General features: G+C 41.0%; 1 protein-coding gene across 5 annotated transcripts in view; it reads right to left on the reverse strand.

The window, feature by feature from the left end:
• Nucleotides 1-654: 654 nt before the first annotated feature.
• Nucleotides 655-23,265, reverse strand: part of rnf152 (ring finger protein 152) — a 71,141-nt gene continuing 48,530 nt past the window's right edge. For 4 of the 5 annotated variants that reach the window (XM_028569336.1, XM_028569335.1, XM_028569337.1 and 1 more), the window contains one exon: nucleotides 655-5,453. In XM_028569336.1, the coding sequence (XP_028425137.1) occupies nucleotides 4,601-5,242 (642 nt within the window). In that variant the 5' untranslated portion in view covers nucleotides 5,243-5,453 and the 3' untranslated portion in view covers nucleotides 655-4,600. Of the gene's footprint in view, nucleotides 5,454-19,005; nucleotides 19,100-23,265 lie in introns of those variants that run through there. The other variant, XM_028569338.1, reaches the window with a different exon arrangement.

The following is a 23,265-nucleotide window of genomic DNA, read 5'->3' on the forward strand; positions in this document are numbered from 1 at the left end:
GGAAGGCACTATTAGCCAAGGAGGATAAGGAGGATAAAAAAAAACAGGATGGACTCTTCAGAAGAGGTAATTATCTTCACACGAGTTTCTGCGCACAAAAGCCGCCGGACGACACCATTTTCTAAATCTAGCCATTCAGTTGTATGAAGCTGATAGTCTTAATTAGCTTTGCATCAACTCATTTGGAAATGGCTTGAATGTAACGGACGTTCATTCATATCAAAAAAGTTACGCACTTAGTGTCTCGCCACGTAGATAGTGCTGGTTTAATTTGTCCATGTTTTGAGATGTCTGTCGATAACAGACATATTGAGTTTCAACACAATTCAAAAGCAACAACGCTTTCTAGAAAGTGAGTCTGTTACTTTGATTAAAATCAATAGAGACCACAGTGAACAGTTGAAATGTGTCAGGGGTTTTGGGGACATTTGTCTGGCGAGATATAGAGTTACTGTTGACTTTTTCACAGTATTTAGCATCGAAATTTAAATCCCATTTGAATCCATTGTTTTGTGGTTGTGGCAGTTATCTCAAAACCTCAGCAGATAACAAATGTGTGATGTACTTGTGAGTGTTATATCCCATCATGATGAACAGTAAACACTGAGTCTAATCCGGGATATTTTCATTGTTTCTTCTTCTTCTATTATTTGATTCTGTTCCCTCCAATGGAAATGCTTAAAGAATCGTAACAGTGAATTCCAGCAGGACTATCATACTAAAATCAAAGATTCTTTAACACTACTTTTTAATAGGGCATGGTTTATTTTAGAAAATACCCTTCGTTATTAATGCTTTATAAATCAGTAAAAACACACACGGCAGTTGGCGCAGTCTGTTGACTACTGGTGATTTAAAGTGTTCGATAAGAAAACATACACCAGCCGAACACATTTTTCAGAAAATAAAAGCTCTTCCTATAAATGGTTCATTACTGATTTTTAAAGCATTAAGTAATAATAAAGCATTATTTACAAGCTATAAACCCCAGTATTAAGTATGTCACATAGCCTTCATCAAGATTCCCCCAAAAAGTATTCAGTTCAGAAGTTATCTCGGGCCACGGCAGACAACCACTTCAACCTCAAGTGCTGAGACATTAACAAGTTTTCTAGAGCCGACAGAGCGCCGAGTGTTCGGAGCTAAAAATATTTCAACTTTCAGCTAAGCAGCGCAATTCAAAAGGACTTTCAGAATAGTCTCAGAGCAACAGGAGTTGCAACCAGCGTGCATGTCCCACATGAACCAGATCAGCTGACCTTCACTGCATCTGCAAAACAAATAGTTGCCCTATTGTTCCCCGAACGCTTTCATAACAGAATATTCCTGGGCAGGAAGCCTTGAGCTGCCAAATGGCTGAAGCATGTTTCATGATTTAATCCATTTGAGAGTGATTTAAATGTCCAAAACACTCAGAGGAGACAGAAGAAAACTCAGACATTGCTTTGTTGAGATCATGCTGATATCAGATGCCAAATCAAAATAAATTGAAATCAAAGACAAGTTGCTAATTTTTTAAGAAAAACGTCGCTGTTTTCTGTTGAGTAGAATGAGTATGGTGGTAAAACCATGTTGATATGGATAATTTTGGTACAGTACATAATTCTTTATATACTAAATACCATAAAACTAATCACTTTCTTTCCTGTTGTATCATGAGTGCCCTGAAGTGTACTGAATAACATGTTTGTTTCTTTTAGACATACAAAGAGAGAGAGCTCCCTAATCTCAAATCTTAATACTAACCAAGTAAAATGTGTTAACAAAAGATAGTTATCAGAAAAAGACAAGGATATTACAATCATTCTGTACAAGACGAGGCTGCTGTACAAAAGAGTTCACCCTGTTTGTGTGTGCTATACACTCCATTGCTTTAAAGATACAGTAAACAGACAAATTGCTTGCCTCAACATATAAAAGTGTAAAAGAAAGAGAAGCATCCATCTCTGCGGATGCGAGAGATATTCAAAAGCAGATAAATCGATACGGCCGTCGTTAACTGGAACCTTGCAGCGCCCCGCCCACTCCTGACCCGTTACTGACCCATTACTCACGGACATAAACACACACCATCGCACTGCTGAGCCCATATCCATCGTTTTTTCTAAATTAAGGAAGGTATTAAGATGAAGGGAGTCGATGGTGCGTGGGCTGCCAGTGAAGGCCTGGTCAAAGCCGGAGAGTCCATCTTTAGAGGACGAGGTTTGTCTCCAGGTTAGGGTGAAAAGTAGATGGGCAGTTAACTAATCGATGAAAGAGAACACACTTAGCATCCGTGGGAAAACAGAGAGAAGTTGCCTTGAATGTGCACGTTTTTCATTACATTTATTTTAAGAAATTGTTTGACATTTACGCTTATATTGGCCTTCTTGCCAGGAGATCCTTACCACTCTCATGTAGGCTACAGAGCTATGGCCAGGAGAAGATTAGCTTCAGATTAGCTTAGTATAAAGACCTACATACACAGCTTAAACTCAAATTATTTTTACATGTTCTATCTTGTTGATCAAGTTGTAGTTTTATGGAGAGCTGCATGTTCAAGTAGCATGTAGCATATACCTGCAAAACCACCTAAAAGCAGGGAGAAACAGTTGGCCTGCCTCTTTTTAAAAGTTAAATAACACACCTTCACAGCTAAAGCTCACAGATCACTGTAACATGTTTTATTTTGTATGTTTAAACTGTATACAAATGTAAAGCTTAGGTTTGCTCATGTACCATGTAGCTGCAACTCTCAACACAGCTAGTTAGCTAGGGGAAACAGCTAGCCTTGCGCTCTTCAAAGTACAGAAACACGCAAATACAAATAAATGCTTCTAAAGTTCACAAATTACTATAACGTGTTTTATTTTGTTTATACAAAAAAATAGGTTGCGGTTTTATAGGGAGTTATACATAACTCCCTATAAAACCTATAATCCCTATAATGTTTTGCTAAGTGCTACATGCTACGTGAGTTACAGCACGTGCTGTAACTCACGTAGCATGTAGCACTTTAGCACACTGTAATTTAGCAAAATATTACAGTTCTGTTTGTGTACAGATTAAACAACCGAGATACAACATGTTAATTAAAGAGGTGCTGATAAAGTGAGCCAGGCTAACTGTTCCCCCTGTTCCAGTTCATGGTAAGCTAGGCTAATCGCCTCTTGGCTGTTGAGCCGTAGGTAGCACACAGACAGTGTGGAGTGGTATCGATCTGCCACTTGGACAGAATGTAAATAAGTGTGTTTCCCAAAATGTCAAACTATTCCTTTTTTAAATTTCTTCAGTTCCAAATACAGTGTGTTAAGCAATTTCTTTGTTTATCAGATAGCCTGTACATTTTCAGCAGCTGTACAAATTGTTTTTCACCACATTCAAAAACAGGACAGTAACTAGTGATCATTTTAATTAACAGGCAATCAATTAGATCTTCAATTAATCATTTAGTGAAAAAATTGTCAGATAATTGTGACATCGCAATTTTTGATAGCCAAAGTGTCTTCAAATTATTTGCACTGTCCGACCAACAACCTAAAACCCAATGATATTGAATTTACGATATAAAACCGAGAAAAAACCCCTGCAAAACAAGCTGAAAATTATTTTGTTGCTTGATAAATGTCATAAACAAGTTTTTAACTACCGACCAATCTCTTCATTGCCTAATGGTATCAGCAATCAAACCTTTTAAGACCTAATAAAGCAACTCACTACTACCTGTGTTTTAAGTTCAGGCCTGTAATATGCTGGCATGAATGAACAATACAATCCAGGTTATGTCTTTCTTTTACAACAATCCATTTACTAACTACACAGAGCCATTATAGCAACAGTTCGTTCTGAACATGAACAGGTTGTATGAAAGGAGGAAAAAAGCTGCGTTGATTTTGAGTTTCCCAGATGATTCAGATGGGGCCAGACGTTGATCCTGCACAGTTAATTCCTGCAGCATCAGAGGACGGAGAGCAGCCAAGTTCGAACTCTTTGTACTGCAGCACCAGCTGGAGACGCCGCACTTGGAACCTAGACTCCGCTAAACAACACTATGGTATCAGATGCACTTTTACAAACCACAGACTAAACAGGCAATCCAACAGCCTCGAGTGTGAGTGAGTGTCAGATCGGCCCCTAGCCAAAAACATATCAGCTGGCCAAAAACATATCAGCTGGCCAAAAAACATATTAGCTGGCCAAAAAACATATTAGCTGGCCAAAAACATATCAACTGGCCAAAAACTTTTCTGGAGTAATTCCCAAAGCGTTCTTTTAGACAAAAAAGGAAGGACAGAAAAAGGACGGAAGTTTCAGGGCCGGCAAAAAGAAAAATGAAGGTTTGTATCTGTATTTCCATTTTAATTTTAGTCTCCCAAATAAAGACAATTGGACACAATTGCAGACTGTTCGTGGATCTTCTCCCTGCCCTCTTCTTCTTCATCTGTTTCTCCCTACATTGCTCTGAAGTTTCCTTGGATGCCCATGATGTGAGTTTAGTCCCCTCTCCTCAGCAGAGTCCCGTCCTAAGGAGAGGCAGGACTAGTGGGGGAATCCAGGGGGAGGGGCGGGGGCTGGGGGGGTGGAGGGGGGCCACGGCAGTCCGAGGTGCCTCCCCCCGCCCTCAGCCGCAGGAGATGACAGTGAAACGTTTGGAGATGCAGGACATGTTGTGCAGCACGATGCCCAGGAGGAAGAGCAGCACGCACGCCACCAGGATCACCGTGCACACGCCGGACCACGTGGAGCCCTTCCCTCCTCCCACCGGGCCGGTAACTCTCCTCTCGCCCTCGCCTCCCTCCAGCCCCACCCCCACACCCTCCAGACCCATAGCCAAGCCCAGAGGCTGCTGCTCGGGCACGGTCACCACCGTCACCCCCTTCTGCTGGCCGCCGGGCAGGAAACGACATCCCAGCTCCCCCGGCAGGCCTAACGCCCGCTCCTTGGCGATGGGCAGCGGCAGCATGTAGCAGCCGTTGCTGGGGAGGCGGATGAAGACGGGCGTGTGCTCAGAGGCGTGAGGGATGGCGATGACAGTGATGATGTCCGGGTCATCCGGGAGCTGGGAGACGGACAGGCCCGGCGGGAGCTTGGTGACGCCACGGCACCAGGGGCAACGAATCTCCTTCTGGCTGCTGCGCATCTGGGTCAAACACACCGAGCAGCACGTGTGTCGGCAATCCAGGAGTTTGGGCCGCCGGCGAGGGCTGTAGTAGTTAAAGCAGATCTGGCACTCCAGAATGGAATCTTGGGAAAGAGTCTCCATTTTTTTATTTTGTTTTTTTTTAAAGATAGGATAGGTGGTCCCTAATTATATTTACTGGCAGACAACAGCAGTTATTTAAGAGGAGGTGCGTCAAACGGGTCTCGTAGAAAGGCTGCACAACTCCAAGGGAAGTTAAGACAGCACGCCGTCTACCAACATCCACGACTTCACAGTGATGTCACAGCTCTTTGGTGGCAACATGGTCATCCATCTGCAACAGAACGGAAGAGAAATCATTGGTGAGACAGTGACGGCAGGAACAGTGAACGCTGTGGAGAGTACTTTGGTACTTGTTAACAAAAATGTCCTCTGGACATTAATATTTTATTCACTTTTTCTACATTATTACTCTCTAATCCTACAATCATAACCCTCAACACTACTGTACATGCGTAACTTTAACCAATACCCCAAAAGTTACATTTCCTATCCTTAAAATCAACCCACCAAAAACTTTCCTTAAACTGTCAAGGACAGAAAAACAAGTACAAGAGTTACACAAAAGTGCATGTTTAAACTAAATCTGAAAGGACCGTTGAGAAAATGGGATTCTACATTTGTCCGTGTTTGATTAATTCATTAAAAACATTCGTAAGCGTGTGAACGTATCAGTTGTACACATGCATAAATCAGGGCTTGGCAGCCTCCCCAGCATTTAAAAATATTCAGAAGTATGAATGATTTTTATTTGAAGAGCTAAAACTTGCAAACATGTCGGCCCTTTACGACTTGTAACTGTTGCCAAACATCCCAAACATTATTTTTTTTTTTTTTACAGACTACTGATCTCAGAGCAGGGAGATAAGATACAACCCTGATTGAGGGAGATGCTGCAGTCAAACAATACATCATAAAAGGATACTCATTATGTACAGCGCACATCGTGCGTATCAGCTGCCAGCTGACTCCAGTAGGGGCCAGTTCATTAGGCCCTTCGCCTCAGTATCTGTGTTAAGTACGGCTAATTCTTTTAACTGTCTCCTTCAGGCCACAGACTCCATAAACAATTTCTTCCTCCTCCTACTCCTCTTGCATAAATCACGTCTACCGTGTTAATCCAAGCGGAAGCCGTGATAGTTTTCTTTTACAGATGATTAAACCCTGTCAAAATAGCACCAAGGAAACAATGAATACTAAACAGGGTCCTGCCGACTTTGCCTTTTCATTTCTTTGCCCAAATAGTCAAGTGTGAAAACTGCTGAGGACGGAAGACGACTAGATTTTTCTCTTTTCCCTTTCGCTGCCATCTTAACAGAGCCGGTGTCCCTCCGGGCACGACTGTGGGTAGACAGCTTGAGTGAAGAGTGAGACAGATGGAGGGTGAGAGATGGAGAGAAAAGTGGTGATAGAAATGAAAGAAAAAAAAAAAAAAGGTGACCACCGATTGCCCTGCAAAACAGTACATCTCAGTCCTTTATCAAAAACAAGATCTCAGGCAATTAAACTTGTCATGGCGCCCTGTGGGGACACGGACGTGGCAATGACAGATAAAGAGTGTGATTCAGTCTGGAAGGCCTTTAGTTTGGTTCATCTGGGGTGAGAGAGGACAATCAAATTCAACCTTCGGCGGTGGTAAATGACTGCAACAAGACAAGGATTTGATAGCATTTTATCGAACTGAAATCCCACGTAGAATCCGCTAATCAAAACCCAAATCCTGTTGAAAGCGTTTCATCGATTGACGCATCAATATCTAGCTGCTGAACGTTAGTGCGGCAGACTAAACAAGGTAGACAAGATGCCCTTGGCCGTAGCAACGTCCTCCAGCTCTTCCTGGGGAAAACTAAGACATTCCTAGGCCACATGGGATATATAATCCCTCCTGCAGGTTTTTGGTCTGCCCTGGGCTTACTCCAGGTTGCCCTGATCAGAATTCCTCCTTGGTGGGCATCCAAGAGGCATCTTGATGAAGGCTGAGTCAACTCAACTCTTTTAAAAAGGTCCCATGACATGGTGCTCTTTGGATGCTTTTATATAGACCTTAGTGGTCCCCTAATACTGTATCTGAAGTCTCTTTTATATAGACCTTAGTGGTCCCCTAATACTGTATCTGAAGTCTCTTTTATATAGACCTTAGTGGTCCCCTAATACTGTATCTGAAGTCTCTTTTATATAGGCCTTAGTGGTCCCCTAATACTGTATCTGAAGTCTCTTTTATATAGGCCTTAGTGGTCCCCTAATACTGTATCTGAAGTCTCTTTTATATAGACCTTAGTGGTCCCCTAATACTGTATCTGAAGTCTCTTTTATATAGACCTTAGTGGTCCCCTAATACTGTATCTGAAGTCTCTTTTATATAGACCTTAGTGGTCCCCTAATACTGTATCTGAAGTCTCTTTATACGCATATTAATGTTAAAAAAATCTCATAAAGTGAACTTTTCATGCCATGGGACCTTTAAAAGAAAGAAGCAGCAGTTTCACTCCAAAATCTTTCAAAACCATTACGGATTCTACCTAGGTTTAGTTTGTAGGGACGCACCTTTCCGCTCTTACAGATAACAACTGCATTTAGAGGTTTGAGTTTAGGCCAGGTGTGACCAATCCACATTGAATACAGGTTTGTCGTCAAAATGCAGAGCTATCAGTTGATATGTTCATTAAGATGGTCCGCTCGCTCAGTTTTAGCACTTTGACTTGCATAAAAATGATCCCAATGAGTTCCAAGCAGTTTAGTACAGAGATTTTTAATTTAGGGGAAAAAAAAGACAGCAATGGTATCAAATCACTAACTGGTATCCCTGAGTTGAGGTATAGTTGAGTGGCATGCATGGCTGTAGAGTCTTTGTTAGTACGTTTTAAATTTTTTTTTTAAAGAACCACACTGAACATAAAGAGCGTTTTTCAATTGAGAGTTGGATTAAATTGTTACTTATCTACATGTTCAAATGAATGCAACTTTTCACTTTACTAGCAGTCCATGAAAGCAGGACAGTGGGTGGCACAACCTTAAAAAACAAAAAATGCAAAGACTGACATTTAAAAAGCTTTGCCATGTGGCCGGGTTTGCACAGTTGGTAGAGCGGGCGCACATATGAAAAGGTTTATTCTTCGACGCAGAAGGTCCAGGGTTCAAGTCCGACCTGTGAAGGTTTCCTGCATGTCTCTCTCCCCTTTCATGAAGATTATATTATATTTGCTATTTAGCTCAGTGGCTACCTGAATGTTTTGTGCATAGTGTGATGAATTCAGATTTTTCAATATATCCAGTTACGGTTCTACAAAATGTAACCTAATCTAATCGTAAACCAAGCCCAGATGCTTCATCAACGTGAAATGCTGTGCCCAGTTCGCGGTAAGACTACAGAAAGTGACCCAAGAATTCAAAGACAAGTCCTTCCTTTGCCCTCCCGCCAGCCTTCCCCGGGGCAAAACACTCTCTCTCAAGCCGGGGTCCGGAGGCCAGACCCTTCGCCCCCTCGGGCCCCCTCAATCTGCACTCCCCCTGCTGACCTAGTTTACGTTACGGAGTCAAAGTCGAGGAAAAAGTGCCGAAAAATCCTGACAGGTTTTATGGAGAAGCGAAGGAGAGAGGAATACCAGCACACAGGAGAGGGAAGCCGAGAAAGAGAGCTGCCCTTGAGGGGGCGAGACAGCCCAGGGTATTACTGAATCATTTTCCCAAAGATAAGGATTAGCTTTGATCTGACATAAATGCTTTGTGGCTCAATATTCCCATACACCCAGTCGCTCTCTCTCTCTTGCCTTCCTTCTTCCCTTCTTACTAAAACAAAGCTTTTCCTCTTCTGCTTTACATTCTTCATACTTTTGACCGGGTAATAGCTTTCCCTTTTTCCCCCCCTCAATCTATTTTCCTTTCCACATCTAACTTTCCACTAGAGATGCATTGATTACAACTTTCTAGGCCGATTCTGATTTCCGATTTTCTTTGAGTTAGGCCAGCCGATACCGATTTTAGCCGAATCCGATTTAATTTTTTCTAACCACTTTACAAACGCACGCAAATATTTATTTTCTATCTTTTCTTTAATAGAACATTTTGCACAGAACATAGAACATGTTTTGAACAGATAATGGATCGCTATAAAATAGAACTATATAAATTACTCCTGGTGTGGGAAATTCACACACATCTTAAGTGCAATGTTAGAACCATTTCCTTCTTTTCACATCCAATATCCAACTAAAGAAAATGTGATTTTGGTTTCCGGTGTAGTCCCTCCACGCCCTAATTTCTCCTTGCAGGTGTTGCATATTACAAACTTGTTTATCTTCTGCACTCACGCTGAAGAATTCCCAAACAGCTGACATGTTGCAGGTTAATTCACGCGGTTCCCTACATGTGCGAGAATAGTGCCGACACGCTTCACACCGCGAGCGGGTACGCGCCACACACGGCGGGAAAGTTGAGAGAAAGGAAAAAGAGACTGTGCTGTCGCGTCCGTGTGTAACTCGTATAACTTCTGTTGTCAGTTAATTGTAGCGTTGACCGGCATGAAATCGGCATATGTCAGACTGACCTGCCGGTCATGGCAAAGCACGTGAAAACCGGCCAATTCCGGTCACCGGACGGTCTATCGGTGCATCTCTACTTTCCACTCATTTTCTACATGGCATGGACTAGAATCAAGCAGCACAATAAATGCAACAAAATATCGAAACAGTGATATTAGCCACAGCAATTCACCCAAGTTCATTTTGTGCCATTCAAAATCCAAAGCCCAGGAATTGAGTCGTCTGTCGAGACGATTATCGATTTCACTCAAAATGAGCAATATCTCACTTGTTGCAGCTTCATTCAGCAGAATATACATCACTGTCACATCTGAGAACTCTATTTACAGTTTTCGTTTCACTGCTGCTCTCAACATCAACTCTCCACAGCCCTGATGACACAGTCGTCAACTCGGGATGGACGAGTTGTGTCTAAGGTAACGATGAAATCACGGCCATCCAGGGTCAATTTTTCTCCGAACCTGAAAAAAATAACACGTCGGCTGCAACTAAATAACAACAATGTGATTTATCGGTTCAACTGAGCTGTAACCAGGGCAAACTGGCTTTTCAGCGAATGCTCAGTTTGTGACCCATTTTCTATCACACCTACATAGAAACACAAAAAAAATACCCCCCACCCTCCCTAAAAAAGGCCCTGGTGCAGCTTTAAACAACAATGATTCTCAACTGGAAGACAAATTAAGACACAAATCACTGGAAACCACTTGAAGGAAAGTTTAGCAGTGGACTGAGCCTCTCTATATGGTCTATTTCTGTAAAAGCGTGACTTCTCGTTAATAATTCGGAGTGTTTTTGTGGCATCATCAGGGGAGCAGGGAAGGACGTATGACTTAGTTATGATGCAGAGTGACCGAGCTACAGCCTCCACCACCCCAACATGCCTGTGGTCCGCTGGGAGTAACCAAACAACAAAAAAAAGACACACACACACACACACACACACACACACACACACACACACACACACACACAACAAAACACACGCACACACACACACACATTCCCTCAGGGCCTCCACACACAATCAGCCGAGGAGAAAGGGCACTCGTCCTAGCAGACAGAAGTTAAAAATAACCCCCACAGCCAGACGTACATACATGCACACACATATATACACACTGTACTCACACACACACACAGCTCCACCCAGAGCTCGATATAATAAACTACCTGGACGCAGCAGGAGGGAGGTGGGCTGTGTGAGCAGCATGGATGAAAGACTCGGAAATCTGCAAACCCTGAGGTGGTTTGAACCAGTGTGATGTAACTGTTCATATCATGCATGTGCATGCCTGGTCATTTTAGGACTTATGTTCACATCGAGCAGGTGCAAAGCCATCACCTGAAATGTGCAGGCTTTTTCGGATGTAGCAAACTACAACGAGAATACTAAAAACATAAGATAACACCCCGTAACACAACAGGTTGTTGTTGTTCTTTCACAGTTAAACAGATATTTTACATTTTAAACAGAATGTGGTTGAAAGCTGCGGGGGAAAAACCTAGCAAGTGGACCTCGAGTTAAGATTTTTGTCAAATGATCCATCTACTATAATCATAAATGACAGTAAGAGTAAATATAACAGTTTCACTGGAAATGCACTTTTTTATGAACAATAAAGTGCAAAATTATTAGCATTATTAAATATTACAATTATACGTAAAACCCAAAATAACATTGATACTGATATATCTGTGAAACGCAAATGTTCTCTGATGATACAGGTGTATTTATGTACACTGTAGAAGTATCCAAATCAGAATTTTGTTTTAAAAGAATTCTGCATATATCACATCAATGTGGATGATAATTTATCAGTAATGATAACAATTCAGAGCATGGTGAACCACCAATAATAAATGTGGACATATATTTTTTAAGCATTTGTAATGTATACATTATTGTGAGGCTTGATATTGCACACAAATTGCCAATGTGAATTCATTGGAATTCATTTGGATGCAGCTGGTATCTGCTCATAATAATAAATCATCTCAAAAAATTGTTGGAGTGACACAAATTGGTCCTTGGCCCATGGCCGAATATTCAACAAAATTTCATTAAAATCTGTTGGCGAGCTTTTCAGATATATATAACAACCAAACACACAAACAAATGAAACATTTTTTAAAAAAGGACTGAAAGCTCTGTGGCAGCAGTTAACAATCATGTCTGGACTGATGCCCATATTCACCCGTTTCTTCATGAGATTTTCAACAGATATCGCCGCTCAACTCTTCTCCAATACACCAAACAATTCCCAACGCTATCTTTCCTCCATCAGATATTAAAAACACCAGAGAGCCAGGAGCAGACACATTTCCTATCACTTTCAAATCAGCCGGAAACAATGAAACTGAACACGCTCCATTTGGAGTCTGTCCATGTGATTTGTGGCCCTTTCCATTACGCGCCAATGCACGTTCACTCATTTCAAAATGACAGATAAATGCATTGTGCTGGGATGCAGGTGTTCCATGTGTTGATTTTATGCTAATTGCTTGTCAGTTATGCATGCTAAAGTATGAAATTAATCTCAATATCCTTGTTTTTTCCAGTGAATAAAAGCAGAGGTGGTAACAGAACGGTTTATTAATCTTGACATGTTTCAGCTATGAGATTTTAGCGGCAACATAAATAAACATGCCAAATCAAATGCGTTCTCGTCTTAGTCTTGACTGTGGGCAGTCTGCTGAGCCAGCATTTGCATACAGTCGGCGTGTTGATTTCCTCACCCACACGTTTTGGATGGGAGTCAACATTTCTTCCAGAGTGCATTTAACAGCTAAAGTAGTCATGCAGTAGCGGCTGAGGCTAAAGGGCAACAGCGGCTGCTTTTTATGCTCCACAGTCCGCCTGTGCGTGTTAATCCAGAACTCATCAATTAACTTAACACTGCAACCCATTTTTCATATACGTTTCATATAACTGCACAGGCGAGAAGGACGGAGAACAGTCAGTCCTTGACTAAGGTAACAGCATATAGGCTAGTATGGATATGTGTTAGAAAAATAAGCTAGTGTGCTTATCCTTACTTCTTCAAAAGGGCTGTGTGAGGATAATGTCTTGGCTTTTAAGGTTAAGACCAAGTTAAATTTGGGAAAATATAGGGATTTGGCATATAGTTGTGGTTAGGGTATAAGGAAAGCAAAAGAAATATTAATCTGAGACATGACAAAAAGAGATATCTCCAATGTAAATCCACATTAATCCTTCGCTTTGTGTTCAACTTTGGTAGATTTTTTTGACATACAAATACATGTCTAGAAACTAACAGAGTCCAAAATGGAGGAAGCTAGCTAGCTTAGCTGTGTTGCACCATCCACTTTTATTTAACCTCCTTTGTTGGAGTATAAACTTCTCCACACAGAGAGGCCTGGTGTACAAATATGTCTTCATGCGTAGCCTAAAAAACTAGCTTGAAATTATTTTCCAGTTACTGAGAGTTAGCAAGCTAGCATGACTATGCTTGCATATTTTCTGCCGGTTAGTGCATTAGCCGTTAGCTTATCAATTATCCCCACGAGTGGTCATTGCAGGTAGCCCAACAAGCCAGACCCACATCAAGAGCAACGCTAGTTGATAAATTAAACTTTTGCCGTATCCAGTCGGCAAAACTCCTAATAGAGAGCCAAAGTCACGCCTTTCTATTTCCGGTAAATGGGACCCATCTTTCGACAAAATATGAACGGGATTCAATGGAGAGATAATTATTTTTTGGTCAGGTTTGAATTGAGCCACGGATTACAAATATGATGTTCGTCAATTTAAAAAGATATTTTTTCAGCCCAAAAGTCTCTTTCAGAAAGTCTGAGTTAGCCGTAGGTTTGTTGTAGTACCACTTGTGTGAAACCGCTCAGTGAACTACATCTCTCCTCTGACACAATTTACGTCACTTAGCTTGATGCTCAACTTGCTCGCTAGCTTAGCTCTGTTCCACAACGCATGTAACGTTATCTTACCTGATGGGTTTTATCCAGTGAAGTGTTTTCAGCAGATAAGCAAAAGAACAAGAAAGATCCTCTGCTCATTAGAGTAACGTTAACAGCGAGACGTCATCCATGCGACATTGAAGTGTGTAGTCTTTCTAATTACGTATTTTCACAGTCTTATACTTCAACAGTTTAACAATAAACTGAGACTTTCTTGACTTGCGAAATTATCTATTAAACTGACGAACATCATATGTGTAATTCATGGCTCAATTCAAACAGGATCAAAAAAAAAAGAATTTGTCTTTCCCCATTCACTACTGTTGATATTTTTTCCGAGTTCAGGTCCCATGGCAGTCCGCCGGAAGGGGAAGGACTTCGCCTCTCTACACATCTTCCTTTTTTAAGAATGACTTCAGTGCCGTTCTTCGTTCTTTTCTCAAAGAAAAGCTTAACTCCAAGTCTTCCAGAGTCGCAGCCAAAGCCGATTCGAAAGACTGTTAGCCAGCAGCAGCAGCCATCGTCTTTGTTTTCAAGTAGCAGGGAATTCTGCCATCCTTATGTTAAGCCTGCCCACCGACTCTATACACAATGTGATTATGTGATTGGCCTGACTAGAGTTTGGTTTTTCCAGCTCGCAAGCCAACGGAGAGTTGCTAGATGACCCTGGCTAGATTACAGGACCAAACTACTAGAACCACATATTTCAAAGACACACGGAGACACACGTTTTTAGTTGTTGCGGTAGCGAGCTGCACAGAGCCCTGAACACCCAATGATCACCCAACATCAGTGTTGAACCTCAGTAAGGCTCTTGTTGCCGAATGGGAGTAAACCCCTGCGGCCTGGCAATCCAACATCTGGAGTGGAGGCTGTTATTGAAGCAGATTAATGCTGCTGGTCCATCGCTATCACTGCGTTCATAAAACTGAGTGATTATTGTATATTGTTGTGTTGAAATGTTCTTGTCTATGCACCCCCACCACTAAATATGACGTGTGATGGATTGTGTGCATGAGTGTGTGTGTGTGTGTGTGCATGAGTGTGTGTCAGCACAGATGGAGCCCCTGATAAGAGGTCTGTGCAGCCGACCACTGCAGGACACATTATGGCAATTTCCAGCTTGAGGAGCCAGTGAGCGTCAGAGCTGGCAGAGGGCTACTGAGTGAGCTCGGCCCCCACAGATCTGCCCGAGCGTGACACCAACCCCTGCACCCGCTGGGACGCCGGCCAACCGGAGGAGGTGGAGGACAGTGGTGTTCGTCCAGTACATCTCCCCAAGTATTTGGTTTCATTCTCTAAAGCCAATATTTGACTACAGAAGACCTTTTCCACAGTTAACAACAACACATTCACCCGGGAAAACAGAAAGGAGAGGCAGTGCTGATTGAATTACCTCACTGGTCAGAGTTCTCTGGTCAGTTTACGAAAACAGAGACTAAATGTATAACGCTGAATAAGTTTACAGCAGTACTGACAAAATGTATCACAACCGAAAAGTTGACATTGAATGCAGAGTAAGATTTAGTAATTCTTTTGTAAGATTTTACTTTATTGAACTGACCCTTAAGTTGTGTTAAGGCAACATTAAACACCAATGCAAGCGATAAGTTGTTAAGCTCCAGGTCAAACTAAGCAACCTCTGCCCCCCCCAGCCTGATCAAGATGTTTGGGAACAAAATGCAGCAAGCTCTAATTGATTTGTGTCGAGTCCAGGCTGCACACCCAGTGGCACTCATGACTCTTTCCAGGACAAGTACGGGGCCCTGTGCACCAAAAGCTTCCTTAATTTCTGCTGGTGAATCCACTAATAAACAAGAAGCACTCAGGCTGCAGCGAACGGATAATTTCCATTATCGATAAATCTGTAGATTATTTTCTCGGTTAATTGATTAGTTGTTTGGTCTATAAAATTTCTGTGAAAACTGTGAAAAATGTCGATCTGTTTTTCCCAAAAAGCCCAAGATGACGTCCTCAAATGTCTTGTTTTGTCCACAGCTCAAGGATATTCATTTTACTGTCACAGACGAGAGAAGAAACTAGAACATGTTCACATTTAACAAGCTGCATGGAATCAGTAAATATTTCCTTTTTTTTCCATTAAAAATGACTCAGATTATCAAAATAGTTGGCGATTAACGTAATAGTTGACAACTAATCGATTTATTGGTTAATCTTTGCAGCTCTAGCACTCACTTTAATCCTAATAAAGTTCTATTATTTAAAAAAAAAAAACTGCTGAAAATTTTAATCACAATAAGGTCAGCTGACTTGTTTTTGGCACTCTGTCGTGAAAATTGGCGGGATACGAAGAAATGACACAGGAAAGAATGCATTTGAAATGTTTCTTTGCCAATTCTGAAAGTCTTGAAATGCAAAATCCATGTTCAAATGCAGCAATATAGCTAAATTATTCATTTATTTTTAGGTGTGCACAAAATATAACAGTCCTATGAATATACTGCAACATTTTGCTCACAAATGTGTCTATATATACAGTAACTATATTGTTTGCCTATTTAACTTCTTTAAAAGTTGCACTATTTATATATATTATTGGAGTGTAGTATATGTGTGTGTATATAACTCACATACATGTATGCATGTGATTGACGGGGTGCCAATGCTCCTAAACTATCCCATCAATCCTCAGCGAGGTCACACAGAGTCCAAAACCTCTCATCAGCAAAACAAATCCTCTCTGCTCTTTGATGAAAGGCATCTTCCACACGGAGAAATTGTGCAATTTTCAAAGCAGATGAAAGAGGTGAATGCTGTGATTTCTGCAGCCGGAGGCCTGATCTCCATCTACAGATTCAAATAAAGATCCTGGAGACCTGAGATAAAGGCGAGCACGGCAGCTATGCCCAAACTTCAAACAGCACTGACACTTTTAATTAAGCTACGAGGCTGCTTACAGAAACTATGTAAATAGGGATTATTTAAAAACTATTAATAACCTGCGGGACAATGGTGCTGTCAACGTCTTATATCCATTTTGACAAAAAAATATATATATATAAAATCCTGAAAAGTTCCACCAATTTCTGAAACGACGACGACTCTCTTGAAAACATTTCATAAGTGAAAGTGCTCTTTAGATGACTCATAACTGTAACTCGTGAGCCGTAATGTGCTTTTTCCTCTCATGCCAGAAATCATTTTGTAAGAGCAGGTCTCATTTCTTCAAATGGAGTATATCTCGCTGTGGTAGGAAACACTTTGATTCACTTATTAAATAAAAGAGTTCACCACAGAGAGGGTTATAAAATCTACTGCTAAGGACAGGCCTCGGGGCTCTATTTCTGAAGAGGCACTAAAAATAAAAAAAAATAAAAATAAAAAAGACATTCAAAATCCACAGACTTTTATGGAAAAGTCTGCGTGGAACTGCGTGTGCAGTGAAATGTGTTTTTTTCTCTCCGAGGTTTGTCTACCTGGGCGTCTGGGTTTGTGCTTCTTAAAGTCTGATAGGAGGCGGTAAATAAGAATCATTACCTGAGAACATTGTGCATCTTTTTGCAGCTCTTACAGTCTATCCAGCAAGATGCGTCGCAGCAGGCAGCGAACGCACCCCAACCCCTGCTCCTCCGAGTATGAGATCATTCGCACATCAGTGAACACAGCGGGAGAGTGTGTGTGTGTGTGTGTGTGCACGGATGTTCTGTGTGCATACCCATGTGCTTGAATGTGTTTTTAGGTGTCTTGCTACGAACAGACAAAGACCTAGTCGATTTTTGAAGAAACTCAGCAGGTAAACAGAAAAAGAAATTAAAAAAAACTTTCAAAAAAACACTTTCACTGGATGCTCAAAAATAGCCCAATTAGAGAGTCATCAAACAGTCTTCTGTTCAGCCTGCACCTCGACTATCTACCACAGACGGGAGATTGTTGCTAGGAGACAAACATTGTCATATCACTGCCGTTTTGTCAAAAAAAAAAACTTGCGGGAAAGACCAGAGGTGTTAGACGTGACAAGGTGACGGTGCGGCACTTTTTTAGAGTTCCCCCCTCACAACGGTTTCATGTCACCTTGTCACCCTGAACACCTTGATGTCTTTCACTGGCGCTTGATGCGTTAATTATTGGCAAACCCAGGCAAACGAGACGGGCGACATCATCTACTCCACAAAGCAATCTCTTCCCCACACACATCTGGGTTTCCAGAAGGAAAAACTGAAGTTGTCAGGCGAAGAGAATCAGGAACACGCCTGAGGAAATCGAGGATAAGCCTCCCTCAAGGAATGTTTGTTTTTCTATAAACCTATTTTGGTGTCTTTTAACACTTTCTGACAACTTGATTTCACTTCAAGTCTTAATTATGTGTGAGCATGAGTTTTACTCCAGTAATGCGTAGAATACAGTCCAGATGTCATTTATTACTAGGGCTGCCCCCGCTTAGTAGATTAGTCGTTTTAGGCTTAGTCAGTTTTTCAGCTTTTTCATGCTGAGTGACCCATTTCCAAGTTACGTATCAGCACATCTCTTGTAAACACAAGATTTAAAGTAGAGCTTTTGCATGATACTTTGTGCAGTAACTCAGTTTTACAGATCTGTCTATTAAATCAACTAATCGATTAGTCGATAAAAATGAGCGTTATGCCGACCTTACACCGAACAACTTGTCAAGCGGTTCCACTGTCGCAGACGGATTTCTAATATCGGAATGAAATCCTGAGAGTCTTGCTAGAGTCGGGCGCGCTCCCGTCGTCTCAATCGTTTGGTGTAGGGCGGTCATAAAACTCAGTCCCAGTCGGTCTTTTCCCCGTCTTGACGTTCAGACAGAACCAAACGTGTTTGACATTATCCTAAGTTTTAAGTCTTGGTAGTGAAGTTAAATCTTGTGAACATTGTCAACAACCAGTGGGTGTGCTCCCTCCAGCACCAAACGGGAAACAGTAAACGGCTAACCAATGTTGTTATGGTTGATATGGCGCCCCGCTAAGCTAAACGCTAACGAGGGAAAGTTGCTGATTTTCAACCTTTCTGAGACGAGTAATCCAACGGGAGCTTTACCAGCAGATAAACGTGGACCTCCACCATTCATTCATCATTCTATACGGCAGAACAGAAAATCGGCAAACTTTCACTCACTAGCTTGGTTCCAATTTTCTAAATAAATCCAGTTGTAGTCTTGCAATGTGTGACCCTGCAAGATCCCCAGTCTTTACATATTATGACAGTCTTTAACGTTAGATGTAAGATGATTGACTTTAGACTTTTCAAAGTCTATTGAAAGTCTTCTAGTGTTTGGTAGGCATTAGTCGACAGCCCTATTTACTACTGCACTAAACTGCCTTACAAATGCAGAGAGCAGTAACTACTCAAAGAGTAATGTGAAGAAGAACTCACCCAGTCAGAAGAACTCTGTCTAACTTGCTCCCGGCAGTCCAAATCATATAGAAGTAGTAATATTGTGTGATCCAGCAATGTGTTGACAACAGTGTCCTGCTTTTAGATAAAATATGAGCCTGACAAGCTCCAGAGACAACACGTCAACGCGTCCACTGTGAACAAATACAGCCGTGCCTGAGGCAGTAACAGAGTGCTCAAACCGGTTTTCTCTGCAGCCCAAAGCATCACAGGGTCAGACACACCTATACTTTGTTGTATTGGTGCGGTTTACTGTACTAGGGCTGTTGGAGGGAACTGCAGATACTGTTTCAACTAATCAGGCGGTTTCCTGGATTTTGTTTGGGTTTGAATTGCCAATCCTCTCTCCCCTGACCAAATGAGCCCAAACAGACCAAACCAAACAAGTAAAAACACCGGACAAGGACTCTTCTCACTCCCAACTCTTAAAATACTGACGTTTGGTCAGTGGCTCCCAGCGTCAGATCCCAACGCAAAAATCTCCAGTAAGAGTGTGTATGGAATGCACCGGGTAGAGTAGCGACTTGAATGAGACGCTGTAAGATGATGTAGTGTTAAGAGCAACAACGCTAGCGAGTAGTATGAAATCCACGTAAGGAGGTTGGTTTGGGTGGTGGATGGGTCAATGAACACAGGACTTTCACCCGGGAGAAAGGGTTGTGTGTCCCGTTCTTGTCCCGCGTGTCACCAAAACGTACATTTTGTAATCCCACCCTCGATCTTTTCCTGTCCTGTGCTGTTCTCGTGCCGCATGTCAGTTAATTTGACGTCCCGACCCAGAGAGTCAAAAAGTGACGCCAAGAGTCCCGACCAAGCCCGTCTAAATAGGACGCTAAAGGAGACTTTTTGTGCCAATAACAAAGGCCAAAGGCACCTGACCAGGAGTCGCTTTTTGACACAATGGGAGTGAGAGTAATTTAAAAAGATTACATTCCCTGTGGTCGCCATTAAAAATACTTTTTAAAGATTTACCACAGAAAACTGTTTAAATATGCAATGATTTGTGGGTTTAGTCTATATCCACAATGTTCCACTTCCAGGGATTGCTCCGGTGCCGCCGGAAATTCCACCTGATCACTCTCTTTTCGGCCGGATGGTCCATGGGATCTTTAAATTGTAGTAAACTAAATATCTGCAGGCTTTTGTGGGCATTTTTCATAATTTTTTTACTTGTTTTAGATCTAACAGTTAATCAATTATTCAAGATAGTAACTGGAAGATATAAGAATAATGAAAACAATCGTTAAGTTTTGCCCTGAACTAGCCACAGATGCAAATGTATAATTGTCCGCAAAACTGTGAAACCTGTGAGTCATCTTTTAAATCATGAATAACACATTATAACCTCTCTCAAATGTTACATTATATAGTGTAAAATGTCCTTAACCTTTCATTACGAGGCACAGAATTCTGTAGCGAGTTTCATGCATTAATGTTCTCCTTGGTGTAAGTCATATTTAAATGCTGGATTATTTTCCTTTTTTGACTTCCCATTAGCTCTGATCGTGTGGAAGCCCCACTAAACCTGACGCATTACAGCTACTTTTCTGTTCAATGCAATTATGTTTTAAAATGCCAATTAAACACAGGAACATCACCCTGAGTAACATGAAAGGACTCGAGAAGGTTCAAGTGGCAAAACCGAGCTGCAAGGTTAATGGAGTGTGTGCTGTTACCAGGCAACATCAAACAATAGTCCCATTTAAAAAACGAGATTGTAGAAATGTGCAGCCACGACAACAATCCTCCATCGATGACATGCTGCGTGTCCAGTAATCCATACTGTGTCAACAGTCTGCCTGCAATCATTAAAAGGGACACGGGAATCAGCACTGAGAACAAACAATAAGCACGCTTACTTTTCAATCTCAGATCAGCCGCATTGAGAGGATTGGAAGACATTGTTGTCTTCCATTCGACCATGCACCTGCCCGGGTAAAAAATCAACACTTTTTCTGACGTTTTAGTCTCTTTTTTTCAATACTTTTGGCACTTTTTTTCAATACTTTTGGCACTTTTTTTCAATGTTTTTGGCTCATTTTTTGACGTTCAAAGATTCTTTATACTACCATGTATAAACACCACTCACACCTACTTTTTACCAGTTTTATTTATAGAATTCATGGTCAATAAATGTCATTTATAGAAAATGATACCCAACTCTTTCAGCAGAAATGATAAATTATTTAGACTTCTATTAAAGGAAGGACAATCACAGACTGGTATATGTCAACATTCAGTAAGGATACTGTTTTGAAACGTTTTTCCATTTTTTTTTTTTTTTTTTTTTTTTTATGTTAACATTTTTTATAAATTCAATGAAAGTAGAGATCTGATGTGTTGTTGTACTTGCGAAGCCATTGTATGGAATCATCCATGTTATTTTTGGGTAAAAAAAAATTAGGTAGTTAAAAAGAAACCCATATTTCTGACATAGAAATTTACAAAACAGACAACACAAGGGTTAGGCTAAGCAGTCTTTGTCTGAGCATAATATGGCCGACGTGTACAGAAGAAGCTCAATCTGAGGACCTAAAAGATGTCTTTCAGGGCTGTACATACCTTGTTGCCTCGTAATTCAAATAAATTTTGGTTTAAGGATGCTATTATTTGATTAAAAAATAAAATCTATCTTAATGCACCCAAATGTTTGATTTCCAGTTTTTTTCTAGGTCTGACCAATTAAAGGGAAAAATCTAATAGCGATTTTTCTGCCAGATATTGAGATAATGATTTGATTTGGGATTATTTTTTTTAAAGTTTAATATTGTCTGTGTAACAGCTAAAACATGGCATAGAACATTATAACATGAGACACCATCGAAACTGCTCTATAGCTTTGTGAGGAACATAGATATGAATTTCCAGCAATAAGTGATGTGTAACATTATTCCAGCATTTATCTTATAAAAACAACAGTAAATATTAAAAAGAAGAATAAAGAGAGTTAAACCAAATGTGACAAAACTCAATATTGATTAATCGCGGTCTTCGCGATTAGCTAATGGCATTCTTTCAAATTGCGATTTTGATTCGAAGACGATTAATCGCTCAGCTCTAGTTTTTTCTTTCACGTTTTCACGTCAACTTACTTCACCTAACATTTATTAAGATAGCTGGTTGGTAGGGCTGGGTATAAAGCTATAGTGCGTAGTTTATGTCCCCCCATGAGGAATTCTATGTAATAAGAACTAAAGCTTTAAATAACCCAAATTCTCCAATTAAAAATCGATCTCTGCTTAAGAGATCTGGTATTCATTTTTTTTTTTTGGGCAATTCTTTATGTAAACATTTATCTAGTGAATTATGTACAAAAATGTTGAGGGTTGCTTCTTGCTTGTACAATTGACAGCACAGGTTCTCTGAGAATCTCATATGCAATGCAGAAAATTGATATTGTAACGGAAATTTCCCCAACCTAATGGTTACCAAGTCGAAAAAGGTTATGGAATCGGGACTGTTGTGAATAACGTTACATTCCATTCTGTGAGAAGTTGGAAGAAAGTTGTTCTCATCCATTTTATTTGTATCCTAGAGTGCAACACTGTTTTCCTATCTCTGTGAACAGACCTTGAGACAATCCCTCCTCCCATCCTGACTCTTTTGTATCTTAAATGAATGAAGCGATTGTTAGATATCCTTGTGTGTCTAATTAAACCTTTAGAACATTGTGAACCGAACCCTGATTTGTGTCACTTTTTGTTCTCCGAGACCTCGTCCCACAAAACCTGATCGGATTGTTTTCAAACAGGGACCTTGTGATTTGGAAATTAGGAAATCATCGGCGGTACCCAGGCAGGCTGGGGAGAGTCAGGATATCTTCCCACAGAGGACACGTGTGCTGCTTTGACACTCTCTGTTTGGCATCAACAACAATAGGTTTGTCTTTACCTCAGGCTCCTTATGGAAACATGAAATGTGGTTTCCAGCTCATCTCATTTTCCGTCACCACTCTGCAAAATCCAAAATGTGTCAATTTGGACGGATGGAAAATCCATAAAGACAGCTCAGTCTCAGTCAGAAACAGAAAAACACATGCTCTGGACCCTGCTTTAATAATCTATTCATGACAACATTGGATGTTTAAATGATTTGTTGCCTCACTGAGATGAAGTACCTTCATTTGTTCATCTTCATTTTTATCAAGTATTTAATTTGCTGGATTAACCACAGAAAAGGTGAATTAGAAGCGTTTCCATCAACTGGTTTAAAGCGAATAAACTAGACTACGCAAAGCGT

The sequence above is a fragment of the Perca flavescens genome, chromosome 22 (assembly GCF_004354835.1).
Source record: "Perca flavescens isolate YP-PL-M2 chromosome 22, PFLA_1.0, whole genome shotgun sequence".
In the NCBI taxonomy this organism is placed as follows: Eukaryota; Metazoa; Chordata; class Actinopteri; order Perciformes; family Percidae; genus Perca; species Perca flavescens.